The sequence below is a fragment of the Chiloscyllium plagiosum genome, unplaced genomic scaffold, assembly GCF_037043375.1.
Source record: "Chiloscyllium plagiosum isolate Xiang-an unplaced genomic scaffold, Cpla_swu_hap1 HiC_scaffold_2, whole genome shotgun sequence".
In the NCBI taxonomy this organism is placed as follows: Eukaryota; Metazoa; Chordata; class Chondrichthyes; order Orectolobiformes; family Hemiscylliidae; genus Chiloscyllium; species Chiloscyllium plagiosum.
Window position 1 is genome coordinate 16,297,694 of NW_028270140.1, and position 18,219 is coordinate 16,315,912.

The 18,219-nt window shown below is 39.6% G+C and overlaps 1 protein-coding gene across 3 annotated transcripts in view; it reads right to left on the reverse strand.

The window, feature by feature from the left end:
- Positions 1-18,219, reverse strand: part of cenpe (centromere protein E) — a 116,010-nt gene that overhangs the window by 10,595 nt on the left and 87,196 nt on the right. For all 3 annotated transcript variants that reach the window (XM_087994949.1, XM_087994952.1, XM_087994945.1), the window contains 6 exons: positions 16,345-16,560; positions 13,175-13,393; positions 12,172-12,375; positions 10,620-10,732; positions 10,126-10,223; positions 5,220-5,388 (listed from right to left, as the gene is read on the reverse strand). In XM_087994949.1, the coding sequence (XP_087851075.1) occupies positions 5,220-5,388; positions 10,126-10,223; positions 10,620-10,732; positions 12,172-12,375; positions 13,175-13,393; positions 16,345-16,560 (1,019 nt within the window). The remainder of the gene's footprint in view (positions 1-5,219; positions 5,389-10,125; positions 10,224-10,619; positions 10,733-12,171; positions 12,376-13,174; positions 13,394-16,344; positions 16,561-18,219) is intronic.

Below are 18,219 nucleotides of genomic sequence, written 5' to 3' on the forward strand. Positions count from 1 at the left end.
CTATTTAGACAGCAAGATGGAAAAACAATGTAGCACGTCCAACAGTAAAGCACATTGTTCTGGGTTAAATAACAGCTGAATATGCTCATATTATTTGATATTCAAGATGGAATAGCTTAATATTTGGCTTTGCTGCACAATGAAGAACATTTAACAAGGAATTGTGATGTTGTTGCCATCACAGACATGGTTGAGGGGAGGACAAGACTGGCAAACCAGCGATTTGGGGTATTGAATCTTCAGGCAGGACAGGGGAGGGTGTAAAGGAGGAAGTGGTGTCACAATATTAATTAAGGATTTACTTATTGCAGTACGGAGGGATAATATCTTGGAAGGGTCTTCAAATGAAGCTGCATGGTTGGGTTCAGGAATAAAATGGGAGCACAGTCACACTGTTGAGGGTGTATTTATAGATCTATGGACAGCCAGTGAACAACAGAGGAGCAGACAAGTAGACAATTCAGGGAAACGGGTTAGGGTAATTATATTAGGGCTTTCAACATCCCCAACATTAATTGGGATAATCATAGTGTAAAGGGCTTAGAGGGGGGTAAAAGTTTTGAAGTGTATTCAGGAAAGCTTTTTTTATATCAATAGGCAGAAGGTCCAACAAAAGATGGTGCAAATTTGGGAAAACAAAGCTGGACGGCTGTTCAAGGCAGCAGGAGGAGTGAGACAGGGATCACAACACCATACATTTTAAGTTTGTTATGGAATAGGAAAAAGATGGTCTGAAGAAAAAGAGGTTTTGACAGGGATAAGAGGTAAGAAATGTGGAGATGTAGATTTTATTAAAATAAGACAGGACCTGGCCAAAATCGACTAGAAAGTTACTTCTGGGTAAGTCTACAGTAGAGCAGTTGGGGAATGTCAAAATGGAACTGGTGAGAATACAGGGCCAACATGTCCTCTTTAGAGTGAAACGTAGGAGCAACAAACCCAGAGAACCCTGGATATCTAGGAATATTGAGACTGGATAGGGAGGAAAACAGATGCTTTAACTGGTACAAAGGGAACAAATTAACAGAAGCACTAGCAAAATATAGAAAGTTCAGAGGGGGCAATTTAAGAAAGCAACATGAGTAAAGAGGGTGCATAAGAAAATAATGGTGTGCAAAGTAGCATATCTCTGACTTCTCCCGAATAAGTATAATCAAAGAGACTGAATAACCATGGGGAGAACAAAGAATGATCCTTAACAGGTACTTTTCATATCTTCATTTCTAAGGAGGGTGTAGATACAGAAATTTGGAAAGAGGACTGTGAGGTTCTTGAGCAGTTTATCATAAGGAGCAAAGATGCATTGGATTTCTTGGCAGGTTTAAAAATAGTCTGGATGAATTGCCACCCAGGCTGTTGTAGGAGACTAGGGAAGAAATTCATCATCGGTACTTATTTGTTAAAAAGTATAATTTAGATATATATACTTCCACCTAGGAAATCTCATGTCACTGGTCATGGCTTCAGAGGGTCCTTCAGTGGGCAGCACGGTGGCTCAGTGGTTAGCACTGCTGCTGCACAGCACCAGGGTCCCAGGTTCAATTCCAGCCTCGGCAACTGTCTGTGTCGAGTTTGCACATTCTCCCCGTGTCTGCGTGGGTTTCCTCCGGGTGCTCCGGTTTCCTCCCACAGTCCAAAGATGCGCAGGCCAGGTGAATTGGCCGTGCTAAATTGCCCATAGTGTTAGGTGCATTAGTCAGAGGGAAATGGGTCTGGGTGGGTTACTCTTCGGAGGGTCAGTGTAGACTGGTTGGGCTGAAGGGCCTGTTTCCATACTGTAGGGAATCTAATCTAATCTTGTGTGGCTAATGAGCCCAATCCTAGAGCAGCATCTCTGCCCACACATTGTTTCGGGGAGATGGAAGTAGTTCTCGGCCTCAAGATAATTTTTTTGTGCTTCCATTTGCTGAAAGTTATTCTCAAAGAATTATAAAAGGGGTTTCCTCCCAAATGAGACTCTTATGTATTGACATCCATTTTGGATTTCTTGAGGAAAGCCTTCAGGGAGTCTGTGGAACACTTCCTTTGTCCTCCTCTCATTCAAGTGCCTTCCTGAGCTGGGGGAAAACAATTTGCTTTGGCAGTCGGAACTCTTGATATCCTCAACACATGGCCAGCCCAGCACAGTTGGTTTTGGGTGACTGTAGCCTTTATGCTGGTGCTGTTAACTGTTTCAACGACATCAATACTAGTTTGCCTGCCCTTCCTAGCTGATGCAGGGAATCAGTCTCAAACAGGTAAGGGAGTTATTCCACATTCCACGATTTATCTTTTGATCTTAATGGAGGGATAGACTAGAACTTGACCTGGAACAGGTTGCTAGAGGATTTCAGACTTCTTAAGGTTGAGTCCAAGACCAATTCTTAAGCATGCTTCCATTGTCACCCACATACCGAAGTACCACAAGATCGGTGTCATTTTCTTCTTGGATTTCAACTGATTGAGGAAGCTTATTCTTGACAAGAACGGTGATGATAAAGTTGAGGCGAAGGGTGGGGGCAATGACACATCCCTGCTCAATCCTTGTTTTCACCTCAAAGGACTCTGTCATACTACTGGTGGTGAGGACTGTCATTGACATTTTGTCATGGAGGAGATGAAGAATGTTGATGAATTTCACTGGACAGCTGGCTGTTGACAGTCAATCGAGAAGTGCTCTGGCAGATCCTAAGTCAAAAGCCTTGGTCAGATCGATAAGAACAGGATAGAGTGGTTGGTTTTGTTTTTGGCATTCCTCTTGCAGTTGCCATGCAGTGAAAATCATGATTTGATCGGAAGCCACACGGGCTTTTAGGAATGATATCTTCAGGATTGGGAGAAGGCATCTAGTGAGGATTTGGACTGTGATCTTCCCAGGAAGGGAGAAAACTACCAAGTTAGATCCCATCCACTATGTCTCTATTTTTTGAAGGAATGTGGCGTTGATAGTATCCCCGAGATCAGTCTGGATTTTTTCTTTGTTCCAGATTTTCAGGAAAAGATGTGGGCGGCATGGTGGCACAGTGGTTAGCACTGCTGCCTCACAGCGCCTGAGACCCGGGTTCAATTCCCGCCTCAGGCGACTGACTGTGTGGAGTTTGCACGTTCTCCCCGTGTCTGCGTGGGTTTCCTCCGGGTGCTCCGGTTTCCTCCCACAGTCCAAAAGATGTGCAGGGTCAGGTGAATTGGCCATGCTAAATTGCCCGTAGTGTTAGGTAAGGGGTAAATGTAGGGGTATGGGTGGGTTTCGCTTCACCGGGGCGGTGTGGACTTGTTGGGCCGAAGGGCCTGTTTCCACACTGTAATGTAATCTAATCTAATCATAATAGGTAAGCGCTGCTTTTGCCAGTTTGAAAATCTCAGCTGAAACGCCATCTTCTTCTGAAGCTTTTCAACTCTTCATGCATCTTATGGCAGCTTCAAATTCTGCTACACTAAATGACAGTCCAAGATCATTTTTGATGGTGAGTCGAGGAATTTCTCATTGACAATTGTGTTCCAGTTTAGGAGTTCTTTGAAGCATTTGCTTCATCAGAGACTAATATTTTTGGTCTCTCAAGAGTGCTATTCTTACTCTACCAGTTTGAGGCCAAACTTGAGTCCGCATATTATTTTGGTGGCGCTGAAGAAATCCCGGGTATTATGCTTGTCAGCAAGGAGTTCAGATCTTTAGCTTTCTCAGACCACACTAGTTTTTGGTTTCCCTTGTTCGCCCTTTGCTGTTTGAGTTTTCCTCTTTGCCTCACTGGTGAATTTGTGTGCCAAGAATGGATAGCTGTCTGCTTCTTGAAGTAGTCTTGGATGATGTGGTCACTCACGTTAAACCAGCCTTTGTGTGTTTCCATGTCTTGCAGCTGATGGTTTCTTCACAACATGACATGATTCCTGTCTTCAGCTCTTCCCAGACATCCCCATCTCTGTTAAAATTAACTTTTTGGAGATTTTGGTAGAGACCTTGTTGGACGTTCACTAGTGTGCTTGGCTATTGAAACAGCTGGACATTAAGTCTTTTTCTGAACTGTTTCTTCATCTTCAGCTGATTCTGGTGGCATTTGATGGACATTGAGAAGCAAATGAGTTGGTGGTCTGTTCAGCAGTCACCTGCACTGGCCCTTTCCTTGATAATGAGGACATCATATAGGTCTCAGAACTGATCGATGATGTCGATTATTTGCCAGTGCTTTGATCATCTATAAACAATCTTTGCAGATACCATGAAGACTGGCCAGTGAGGAGGAAAGTCTGGGGTAACAGGAGGATAAAGACGGGTTGGTCAAATGGACTGATTGGTGGCAGATGGAATTTAACCTGATAAATAAATGGTGCACTTTGGAAGATGTAACAAGCTAAGGGAGGAGTTTAGCTTGTCCCTAGTATACTCAGAAACAGAGGAATCCTGGGGTGCTTGTACACAAAAACTCGATGGTGGCAGGACTGGTTGGTTTGGGAAGACATTTGGAACATTTGTCTTTATCATTTATCTAACAGTAGTTAGAAGAGCAGGGATGTCATGTTGAAGTTGTCTGGAACTTCAGTTAGGCCACAAGCTGGAGTACTGCGGGCAGTTCTGGTCACCACATTATAGAAAGGTTTTGATTACACTGGTGGGGGTGTGGAGGAGTTACACTAGAATGTTCCATTCGATGGAGCATTTTAGCTGTGAAGAGGGGCTAGAGAAGCTTGGGTTGTTTTCTTTAGGGCACAGAAGAATGAATGGAGCCCTGACCGAGTTATGTAAGACTGAGGAGCATGGACAAGGTGGATAGGAAGCAGAATGTTCCCATAAACTGAAAGGTAAATGACAAAGAGATACAGTTTTTATTAGGTGAAAGTCAGATTTAGAGGGGATTTGAGGAAAGAAAATTCATCCAGGTGGTGTTGGGAATCTGGAAAGCACTACTTGCGAGGGTAGTTGAAGTGGGAAACCTTACAACATCCATTAATACTTATAATAACACATTTCAAGGCAATGGGCCAAAGGACCTCTTCTGTACTATATGATTCAATAATTGACAATGGGCAATGGGGTTCGGGGGAACAGCAAAACAAATTTAGTTGGAGATGCAAATGTGAAAGGATCACAATATGCAATCCTTATGGTTACTGATGTCCTCTGAAAAAATTTTGAATAGATTTTTTAACTTGGGTTATGTATTTGCAGAAAGCCCTTGGATGCTACATTGAGAAGCCAGTATCTTATATTAAGCAAGCAGAAAAAGCATTTGAATTTGAAAAATTACCTTGCAAGATGTTCATTTTCCTTCTTAAACTGATTTAGATCTCGAGTAAGTTTAGCTTTCTCAGCATTTAGAACAAGTACCACTGCATTCTGAACTATACCGCTTCCAGCACTACACGTGAGAGATACGTCAGTGGAACACGTTTTATCTTTACTATTTTCAACTGTAACTAAAAGAAATTAGAAATTAATCAATAGGGTATTATACTCAGTCATTAATTAACTATCTTTCTAAAATTAGATCTGAATACATTAGGAAGCTACTAACAGAAGATGATGGTGTATTTGTATTTTTGCTGGACAAGAAAGATTGGACCTAAAATCCAGGAAATATTCTGGGGAATTTGGTTTGAATCCTGCCATCGCGGATGGTGAAATTTTAATTCATGAAAATCAGGACTTGGTGTTTTTAAGAAGGAAAATTGCCATCTCTATCTGGTTTGACCCACATGTGACTCCAGACCCACAGCAATGTGGTTGACTCAAGTGCCCTCAAACAACTTTGCAAGCCATTTCAGTCTTACCTACCAACACCTGGGGTTAGTGCTGAAATTGAAAGCAGCAGTCTGACAGTCATACTTATGGAATCATACCTTAAACAACATTCCAGACAACAAAACCACCATCTACAGCACTGTCGTATTCCACTGCCAGGCCAGATTAGCAGAGATAATGGGAGAGTGGCATACAGCCAACAGAGTGACCCTGAGAATCCCCAATAGACTCTGGATCCCTCGAAACTTCATGGCACCTAATCAAACATGGGCAAGAAAGTCTACCATAATCCCACCCTCCTTGGCTAATCAATCAGTACTCCTCCATGTTTTACCTGAAGGAATTACTGAAGGTGGCAAGGACACAAAATATACTTTAGGGGACTTCAACATCTATCACCAAGAGGGACTTGATAGCATCATTACTGACTAAACTGGTCAAGCCCTAAAGGACATAACCGCTAGATTGAGTCTGCGACAAGTGATGAGAGAACCAAAGGGGAAGAAACATACTTGACTGCATCCTCACTAATCTGTTGCAGATGAATCCGTCCATGACAGTAGCAGTAAGAGGGTGATCAGAGCCCTTGCACAGATGAAGTCCCATCTTCACAGTGAGAATTCCTGCCACTGGGTTTTGTGGCACTATTACCATTCTAAATGGGGTAGACTTTGAACAGATCTAGCAACACAAGACTGGGAATCCAGAGGAAGTGGTGGAGGTGTGTAAAGGTACAACATTTAAAATCATCTGGTTGGATATATGAATAGGAAGGGTTTAGGGGGATATGGACCAAATGCTGACCAATGGGACTAAGCCAGATTGTGATATGTGGTTAGTACAGACAAGTTGAACCGAAGGGTCTGTTTCTGTGCTGTATGACTATGACTAAGTGTCAAGCAGATGATCCATCTCAGCCTCCTCCAGATATCCCCTCCATCACAGGTGTCAGTCTTCAGTTAAACTGATTAACTTCACATAAATGTTAAGAAATGGCTGAAGGCATTGGACACCACAAAGTCAATGGACCCTGATAACATTTCAGCAGTAGTACTGAATACATGTGTTCTAGAAATTGTCACTCGCTAGCCAATCTATCCCAGATATAGCTGCTCATCTATCAGAGATGAAAAATTATCCAGGTATATCCTGTACACGAAAAGCAAGATAAGTCTAAACTGGTCAGTTACTGGCCCATACATCTACCCTCCAAACATCAGCACAGTGGCTCTGTGGTTAGACCGCTGCCTCTCAGCACCAGGGACCCGGGTTTGATTCCCGCCTCGGGTGATGATCTGCATGGAGTTTGCACATTCTCCCTGTGTCTGTGGGGGTTTTCTTCGGGTGCTCTGGTTTTCTCCCATAGTCAAAAGATGTGCAGGTTAGGTAAACTGGCCAAGCTAAATTGCCCATTGTGTTCAGGGATGTGTAGGTTAGGTACATTAGTCAGGGGAATGGGTCTGGGTGGGTTACTCTTCGGAGTGTTGATGTGAACTTGTTGGGCCAAATGGCCTATTTCCACACTGTAGGGATTCTGTGGAAATGGCTAACAATTGTACTAACAAGCAGCACTTGTTTAACAATATCCTGTTCATTGACATTCAATTTGGGTTTTGCCAGAGCTACTGAGCTCTTGATTCCTTATAGCCTTGGACAAAAAAGCTGAATTTCAGAGGGCAAATGAAAGTGACAGTCCATGACATCGAGAAGCTTAGAAAAACCAGTCATTGGGAACGATGTGTTGGATGGAATCATACCTAGTATAAAGGATAATGGTTTTGGCTCTTGGAGGTCAGTCATTTCAGCCCTAGGACATCTCTGCAGGAGTTCCTCAGAGGAATGTTCTCGGCCCAACCACCTTCAGCTGCTTCAAATGACCTACCCTTCATCAGAAAGGGGACATTTGCAGATGCTTGCACAATTTGAAACTTTTCAGATACTGAAGCAATCCATGTCCAAATGCAGAAAGATCTGAACAATATCTCGCTTTGTGCTGAAAAAGTACCAGGTAACGATTATCTGCAGCAAGAGAGAATCTAACCATTGTCCCTTGATGTTCACTGGCATTACCATAACTGACTCTCTCTCTAACAACGTGCTGGTTTACCATTGACTAAATATTGAATTTAATTGTACTAGCCATATGAATAGTGCGGCTAGAAGAACAGGTTGGAGGCTAGGAATCGTATAGCAAATAGTCATCTCCTGACATCCCAAGGCCCAAGTCAGGAGTGTGATAGAATACTCCCTGCATACCTGCTTGAGTGCAGCTTTAACACTCAAGCAGCTTGACACCATCCAAGATAAAACTACCTGCTTGACTGTCAGAAAAAACCCAAACATCCACTTTCTTCACCATTAACACATAGCTGGAAGAGTATATACAATCTACAAGATGTAGTCGTCCTTAGGCAACGCTAAAAATTCGAAGATAGCATCACCATCCTTGTAAATTCTATCCAAACTCCCCATTATTCTGACTTGGAAATAAGCTATAATGTATTCTGATTCTTTCACCATTTCTTGTAGGAAAGGCTTCCCAAACTGTAGGTCATGACATCTGGTGTGGTGGGCTAATGAAATTTGACTCCAAAACTTGTAATGGCAGCTATGGAGCACAGCACAGTGGTTGCAGAAGTGCTAAATCAGGCACATTGGCCAAGTTTTCTGTCAATCAAAGTAGTCAGTATCCAAAGCAGCCAGCCAATCTGATGCAGATCATCCCCATTGACAGACTAACTATCCAATGATTGTTGTTAGCCTGAAAGACAACAGTAAGTGGCCCGTTAGGATGTCCAGAATCCGTAATGCGCATCTTTTCTTTCCTGTCTGCCTAATGTCCTGGACAGTTCTGTCAGAGTGTATTGTTGCTTGTTAACCTAGTGATTTCAACATAGCTGCAAATGACCTCTCCACCTCTGCTCTCCAGATGTTTAGCACTTCTGGGGCCACTCTTTGGGCTCTGCTGCAATCCATGGCAGCCATTAAAAGTTTGGGAGTTGCAATTCTAAATTCATCAGCTCATATTTCTGGGGATTGTGACACAGTTTGGGAAGACCTCTCCTACCAGAAATGGCAAAAGAATAATTACAGCTTTCTCAAATTCAAAATAAATCTTTTGCTCTATGCCCATTCCCTGATGCAGGCTGACTGCAAGCAGTTTCTTTACTCCCTTCACCTTCGATGCCTGATGTCTGCTCCCCAATGCAATCAGGCTTCCCCCATGATTGAAGGAGTGAGTATCTGCCACAGAGTGTTAATGGATGTGAGAGAGCACAAGTATAAGAGTATCTGTGACAGACAAAGGGATGGAGCAAGGAGGAATTTTTTAAAAACATTCTTTGATGGGATATGGATGTTACTGATCAGGTCAACATTATTACTCACCCCTAATTGTCCAGAGAGCAGTTAAGCATCAACCACATCACTGTGGATCCGGAGTCACGCAAGGTAAGGACAACAGCTTCCTTCCTCGAAGTACATTAGTGAACTGAATCTTTTTTTGTTTGTTAATGACCAAAGAGAAAGTGACTAAGTGAGCAAGTGAAAGCAACTTGACAAAGAGTGTGTGGGGAAGTATGCATCTTGACAGTGAGTGAGAGTTAATAATGCATGTGAGAGAGACAGAACAAACTAATGACTCCGGTGTATATTATGTCATGCCAACACCTGTTCAGAAAACAGACATCTGCCCCCTGCAGTGGATTTGGCTCCCAGCAACTTTCAATTCCCCAAACAGGATCAGAGGGGGAAAGGTTTTCCAACACTCTGGAAAGATGTGGTACCCTAAAAAACTCTGTTTAAGAAGTATGGTTCCCAATAGCTATCTTTTTATAATTATATTTTCTCTCCCTCAGTAATAATCTTACATTAATGCTTTGTGGTAAACAATTTAGTGGTACCTAAATTTTCCAGCATTTACATTTCAATTCCTCTATTTTGAGCATACTGTGGAAGCTTTCTGCAGAACCTTTTTGCTCAAATGTTTTATGAAGAGAACAACTTGTTTCAATTTTCCTTTGAGCCAAATCCTAATATAACCTTAGTAGCCCTTTACTTTACTCTTGCCTTGTTATTCTAAAGTAGGCACTTAAAACAGAATAATATTCTAACCGTGGTTCAATGATGCGTATAATTTTAGCAAATGGAATCTTTTTTTTAAAGAAAGTGTTATCAACATATTCACCACATTATGAAGTTGAATGCTTCTGATCACCAAATAAACTAAAATCAAAGAGCCTCAGCAGCAGCTGTAGAAAGTGAAAAAGTGTGTCAATGTTTTGAGTGCAACTTGATTCTTCTTCTGAACTTTGGGATTCTGAAGAACTTTTTTGGAGGACTTTTCTGAACTTGCACAAACCACATTCAGCAATTTTGTCCATCTCAGCAATGAGTTTAAAAAAAGTACTCACTGCTGATATCCTGTTCTTGCTGGTTTCTTCGGAGTGTTTCCTTCAGTTGTCTCAATGACTCTTCTTTATGCTCTAAGCTGGCTTTGAGAGAACTAATTCTGCAAATAAATATTGTTATACTTAGATTAGATTAGATTAGATTCCCTACAGCCCAACAGGTCCACACCGACCCTCCAAACGGTAACCCACCCACACTCATTTCCCTACATGTACCCCTGACTAATGCACCTAACACTAAGAGCAATTTAGCATGGGCAATTCACCTGACCTGCACATCTTTTGGGTTGTGAGAGAAAACCCACACAGACACACGGGGAGAACGTTTGTGTGGAGTTTGCAGTCACCCAGGGTGGGAATTGAACCCAGGTCCCTAGCTCGGTGAGGCATCAGTGCTAACCACTGAGCCATCATGCCGTCCTTGTTTCGACAATCCCTCGTTGAAGACAATGTGAAGAAAAATTGTTAATACTTTGTAAACAAATAGTGACTCTTACTGATTTTCAAGATGTTTAGTCTCTTTAACTTTTTCCATCTGTAATGCAAACAATCGATTTTTCAGATCAGTCATCTCTTCTTTGAAAGGTTGAGCTCCCATGTCTAGCTTAGCCTGTGTGATATAAAAGGAATAATAGAGGTTATACACCTTCACAATTTTCTCAAAACCCTCCAACGTGGTTATTTCAATTTTTTTTTTTAAAAATACGGAGCACACTACTCACCTCCAGTTTTCAGCATAAATGTAATTTTGTATCAGAAATGCCACTAACATAATTCATCAATTCAGGAGTACATAATAGTAATTTGAAATATTACCATCAAATTAGAAACAAATCGAAAGGAACCTTTGACATCTTTTTGAACATAGAATTTATGAATAAACTTGTTTTAGAAACTGCCTTAAGTTTTGATTAACATCTGACTCTTCAGTTCATACGTGGTAATTTTACTTTGAAAATGTTCCTATGTTTACAATATGATACACATCACAATTATTTCAAAAAGCCAATTATTCAGCTGTATAATATTGCATGTTTCCGTTATCATATTAAAGCTAAGAATGTAGGAAAATGGAGGGCAAAGTGCAGTTAATCCTAGGTTATAGAAATTCAGTGACTTGAAAAATTCATCCACTTTGTCTATTTGCAAAAATTCCATTATGAGGTGGTAAGACATCAGGTGCGTTACCATTACTGTCTAAGTAAGTAGTGATTTAAAAGTTTACATTTAAATTCAACAAGACACAAATGATAACGACTGGGCTGTAATATATATAAAACACAGGAGTAGAAAGTGGGAAAAATGATACAGTACCATCCTAGTGACCAGATTGTGTAACTGAAAGATGACAAATTTACATAGATGTGGAATTTGGAAGTTGACCATCTTGTTCTCAATTTTGTTTTGATTAACAAGGACATTTTTTTTAAAACGAAAAGAGAATCCAAGGTTTTAAAGATATACATTTGCAGTGGATACCAGACAATGGTAACTCTTTAAATTGGAAAGCATAGAATTTTCCCTATCTTTAAATTCTTAATTTTCCAAAAATATTTACATGTGCAAAGTTGACTTCTTACTATCCTACCAACTTCAGGAGCTATTTAGGCTGACATAAGTTATATTCAAAAATCAGATCATCTTGCTGGTTCTAGAATAACACCAGACAAATATTATCCTCAACAACTTGTGGAGGTTTGTGAATTTAAATAATTGCTAGATAGTTTCAAAAGTGCTGCATATACATAATGTTAAAAGTCACAGTACACTTGTTTTTTCTGCATGTCCTAGTTACATTTCAATCGCATCAGTTCAGACTAGGACAGTGTAACTGATTAAATTTCCTTCTGTATTGTGACTTAGTCTTGACTTTAGTCCTGCAAAATTATTCAAATGAAAATGTGTAGGTGCAGGTTGGAGAAATTGGTCTTCTGAATTAATTGCTAACAATACAAGGTTAAAGCAACACAACTTATAACATCAAATATTTCAAAACATCATTTTCAGCATTCTTGAAATTCAGTCAATGACTTTATTTTAATTCCACACCTGCAGTTGTTCCAAACTTTCTTCTAAATTTTTAATTTGGCTGTCCTTCTTCAACAGTTTTGACTGAAGAACATCAAGATTTTTCTCTAATGCTTTGGAGCCTATTTCTGTTTGTAGTTCTGAGAGCTTTTCTTCCTGTTGCTTGTAGGCTTCTTGGCTTGCTGCCAGGGTTGCTTCAAACTCATTAATTTTTATTCTCTCATTCTGAAATTGAAAAACAAGGATAAAAATATACATAAGTCACTTGACAACACTGCATTTCAACATCAGTGTGTTTCCATTCCAGCATAAACTGGTAGACACACCATAATACATTGGCCAGCCAAATATAAATGATATTTAGATTAGATTAGATTAGATTACTTACAGTGGGGAAACAGGCCCTCCGGCCCAACAAGTCCACACCGCCCCGCTGAAGCGCAACCCACCCATACCCCTACATTTACCCCTTACCTAACACTACAGACAATTTAGCACGGCCAATTCACCTCACCTGCACATCTTTGGACTGTGGGAGGAAACCGGAGCACCCGGAGGAAACCCACGCAGACACGGGGAGAACGTGCAAACTCCACACAGTCAGTCGCCTGAGGCGGGAATTGAACCCGGCGCTGTGAGGCAGCAGTGCTAACCACTGTGCCGCCCATGTTGTTCAAACTTTAAAGACTGTCAATTGGAATAGTAAAGTAGTAGGTACACTTACCTATTTACTTCCGAATGTGCTCCTGTATTGTTACGCAGTTGTCAGATTAGGAACTTGCACTTAATTATTGTGAAGTAACAGTACAACCAATCACACAATATTAATTATAGCAAATAAAAAGTTCACTTTGCCTTCTCAAATTTATGAAATAGCAACGAGAGATGATTTTTCAATTAGTAAACCTCATCAGTATAACAAAAGGAATTTGAGTAATTATAATGATGCAAATTTCAAATCTTTTTCAGTGACTATTTCCACTTACTTAAAAATGTAATTTTAAGTATTAAGTTGTTTGATTACCTGCAGCAATAGCTCGGCTTCTTTCAACTTTTTGGATAGCTTCTGGTTTTCCAGATTCAATGAATCACAACCATTTTTGTTCAATGATTCCTGCTTGACAGCTTCAATTTGTAAAAGCAGTTCATCATTCTTTTTCTTCTCATTTTCCAACTCATCACAAGAATTCCTGATATACTTTATATATCCATTTCGCAGAGATTCAGAATATGCAGCTTCACTCTGAGGATGTAGTAGGATGAAATTAACTTTTAGCACTGCATTCTATTGCTCAGTGATGCAATATGAATTTTTCACATTAACAAATCAAATTATATTAAGCTAAAGTCAAAATACATAGCTTTCTTTTAGACATTTAACAGTGCCCTGTACCGTTCACTATTTAATTTTTTAAATTATATTTTATTACCAATTTCCCTTAGCAGAGAGGTCAGTGACTAGGCAGCATAGATGCGAAGCGATTAATACGAAGATTAAAGATGAGATGGGCATATGCTTTTTCACCCAAAGAATGGCAGTGGCTCAGCTCACACTGCCTGAAAAGCCAGTAAAGCAGAAACTCTCAAATAATTTGAAAAGGTGTCTGAATAAACACCTCAATTGCTGTTAACTGCAGAGGTATGTGTGGAATACTCAAAAGTGATATGATGCTGGATGGTTTATTTTTCAGTTGGTATACACTCAATCAAGCAAAACTCTTCCTGCAACCATACCATTACTAAAGGAATCTCCCAAGAACCCATATTCCAATATAGCATCTTCAATGTGCTGTCAGTTGGTAGCATTGGCTGCAAACATAGATCAACTTCCACCTATTGGCTGAAGAGATTCAGCTACCTCTTCCCCCTTCCCAAGTGCCATCAAACTTGCCTGCAAACCAATTTTGGGTGAGCTACATCTTTGTTCAATTAAACATTGGAAAGATTGAAGCTGGTGCATATCACTAAAAGCTGTACCCTTGCCACGGACTCCATATTCCACTATTTACAACTTCAGTATCCTATTCATGTCAAAACTGAATTCTTGTTTCAAACTCCCTATCACAAGGCCACTTACTTCAACCATCTTCACTCAGGTCAACCCCAACACATATGATGTTTTATTTAAAATATCCATCTCCTGCTTATATTCCTCATGGTGTTGCATCTTCCAACCTCTAGCTTTTAGCAATGTATTTCCCCCAATTCCCTGTAACTCTGCGCAGACGTTTATGCAACCATACCCATTATCAAAACTGGCGAGACAACTTCAGTTGTCTCAGCCCCATTCTCAAAATCATTCTGTAAAACCTACCACACCACACCATTCCATAGATACCAGAGCTGACCAAAAGCTTGGTCAGCTCTAGTATCTAATTCTTTAGATTAGCACTCATGTTTTCCATTAAACCTCTGCAGTGTCATGGGAAGTCATTTTAAAGACAGTTTTGGTAATTGGTACCTCTAAACAGAACTAGGTGTAGTGTTGTTTGGAGCAATACACCAAAAACTAGAATAATAATAAACATAGGGGTATCGGGGGCTCTCAGTAAAATTCAAACTGAACGGTGTGAGAGATTGTGTGGCAAGAATGAGAAGAAACAAACATCTATTCCATTGTCCATGCTGACATTTCATTGGTAATATTAGTGACGTCAGATGACCAGACTAAAAATCTTTTAAAGGGAAGTAACTTCACTAATAAATATCTATTTGACTTGAAGGGAATTTTAGTTTTGTTCTGAAGTATGATTCAGTTCACCAAAAGGTTAACTTCCTAACTTATACAAAATGCCTAGAATGTTAATTTAGATAAAGCAGAATTCAAACAATGGCAAATCATGGGACATATCCCAGAGCAATCTTTAACACTATAATTGTTTTAATTCAATACGTCCAACTGGAAGGGCGAGGCAGGGGAGGGTCAGGGTGCAACAGAAACTAAAAGGAGAGAGTAATTCTCTGAAATCCTATCAAATGGTGCTGGGTTGTCCTCATTCTAGAACGAAATTTCAATTGACAGCTCAAAAGAACACAGTCAGATGTCATGTTATTTCACTTCCTTACCACTATTCTTTTAATCACAATGCAACAAAAATGAAATAGTTGATTAAACAAAAGAATTAACCTTTATCAATTACCTACGTCAATACAAGATGCCACCAACATTTTTAAAAATTCTTCTTGGGTTGTAGCGGTCACTGCAAAACCAGTATTCATAGCGCATTCGCACTGGCCCCTGTTGGTGGCAAGTAGCCTTTTCAAACCACTACACAGTTGGTTTGGTGCCAGTACTTGGTGCTTTTAGGGAGGGAAGAGGGGTTGTATATTTTCAAGTAAGGTGTTTGAGGGGAACTTGCAGCTGAGACTGCGATGTTCCTGTTGCATAACAATGTTTACAAATTGGTTTTTGCACGAGTACATTTTACCTTGCTACTCAAAGCACAAGGTGGATTTTTATTTAACTATTTACTAGACAGTAAAGGTGCTTGATACTTCATGTGAGCTTGAGGTTGAAACAGAGAAAATAGCCATTGTGGATACATAAAATTTGTCAAGCTAATATTTGACCAAATCATCAGTCAGCTCAACTCCAACAATTTTGGAAACATTTTTCTTTCATGTGATGTGGCATGGCTGACAAGATCAGCATTTGTTGCTTATCCCCGATTATCCTAGGCAACTGAATGGCTTGGTCAGCCATTTTGGAGGCCGGTTAAGAGTCAACCATATTACCAAGAGTCCAAGCAAGCGTAGTAGATCCTTTCCTAAAGGACATTAGTCAATCAAGTGGAATATATTGAGAATAGAAAATGAATAGAAACTAATCCCAAATTTCTCAGCGCTTTGGTGCTTTTCCTTACAATTAAGGAAAATGCAGTCTTGAAATTACAAAGGCTTTGCACAGTGTACAGTTTAAACAACATTCAAGACTAAGATTTGGAAACTTACAAGTTGAGTCTACATCATTTTAGGCTTGAGAAAGTAAAAACATTGAACTTGAATCAAAGCAAATGGAAAGAGTTTTGTTGCAGTTTAAGCTCAAACAAGACGTTATCAGAATAAATCAGATGGAAACACTGCTGCTGATTTCAAGTTGAACATTTATAAATGCAGTTTCATTAAAATGTAAATTCAACTGAACACAGGAATAATGTTAGTTGCAAGCTCCAATCTTGAAGCAAATAAATATACCTGAACAGATTTCGTTTGAAGTTGACATTCCTGACCTAATATTTGATTTTCATTCTCAATTTCTTCAATTATCTTCAAAATATTTCTCTCCAACTGTTTGGCAATTTTTTCCTTAAGATTGTTTCGGGCTTTTGCTCTGGACAGTATTCCATTTTTGGAGCAGGTCAGGTACTTTTGATATTTTGACTTTAATTCCAACAAATTCTGCTGGGCATTCTGAGTGAGAGAAAACACATTCAGCATACACAAGAAAGGGCATTCACAAGTTGAAGGATTTAACTTTACATTATTAAAAATAGTCAGATTAACTACTTCTGATGGTAGAATTGATAAAATTTTACCTCAGCATTGTAAGTAAAATGTCAACATGCCTTTTAAGACTATTTACTCGTTTTCACAATTTTTGGGCAATGGATTTATTAAAAAAACTTTCACAAAACAAAAGAACGCATTTCATTCTTTCTTACAACAGTGCTGAAGATGTACTTGAATAGTGGTGGTAAGCTGAAGAGATTTAATTGTTACTGTGATGCTAATGAAATGGAAATGTTACATTTGATAGGCCAAATCTTCTGCTATCCAGATCACTAGGAATGGGATGCAAGTGGTAAGATATCTATCTGCATTTCATGGAAGTATACATGTGGACAGAAATTGCCTGGGAAGTTCTGATGGGCCAATTTTTCACTGCCTTGGAACCTTTGCAAAAGTCTTTGACACTGACCTCTGGCCTGAAGACTTATGCCAGATAGGCAGACTTACTTAGAGATACTTAGTTCCAGAAAAGTTGCACAGTTTAATACCTGACCAAACTCTGATTAGCTAGCGACACACAACAAAGTACCACAACAATGGCCTCTCTTCCTCACCATCCCTATGCACTTGATCACTTTTTAAACAGACTTTTAAAAACTTCTGAATATTGCAGCTAGTGACATGCAAGGTCTAAGTGACCCTCTCCACCCTTCCATTCTCATATCCTGGTGTTGCTGCACTGATCCATTTCTGCTTCAGCCAGGAAGTCGTAGTCAAAAACAAGAAGTTCTTCTGGAGGACAGAAAATTTCACAGGCAGCAGCAATACATCAAACATTGTTACTGACCAGAATATCTGAGTGAGTCAATCATTACAATATTTACAATAGATGGCACAGAATTAAACTTTAGCTTCAGAACCACGGCACTAGTGTGCTACTTTAAAAACATATTTTAGCATCACATATAAAGTATCATGATCCAAGTCCATTGTCAAATGTTATAATCATATCTACTCCAAAAGAGTTTAATTATCCAGTTGCAGAAAGCGACTATATCATTTTTGGAGCTTTCAGAAGAATCAATGGCAGAAACTGTCTAAATAATTACTGTATTTGACTTAACAGTAACTAGTCATCATTCTCTTTTCCTGGGATTTAGTGATGTTCCAAACAAAAACTGATATTTCATTTTGGTTCTTAATTCTTACACTTTTTCCCCCAGTATTAATTTGAAATAAAATTGGAAAACATGGCCAAACAATTTTGTTTCCCTGTAAAAGAATATTCAAGCCATTATCTGAATAACTAGTAACTTTGACGGAGAGAACTAACAGCAATGAATTTATGCGTACATTCCAACAATTAGAGAAAATTAGAGAAATTAGCTATACATTATTCAAATGCTCCAAATCATGGACAAACGCACAAGAAAGATGGTCCTCCAGCGAACGAAAGAGCTGAAATGTCTTGTATAAACTATTGGGCATTCTCAGATAAAGTTAAGACTTCTTATAAGAATAGCAGTGGACAATTTCACTCTTCTGGCCTGTTTGGTCCTTCAATTAGATCACAGCTGATCTATACAGCAACCATATTTACCTATTCCTTATCTAATAAAA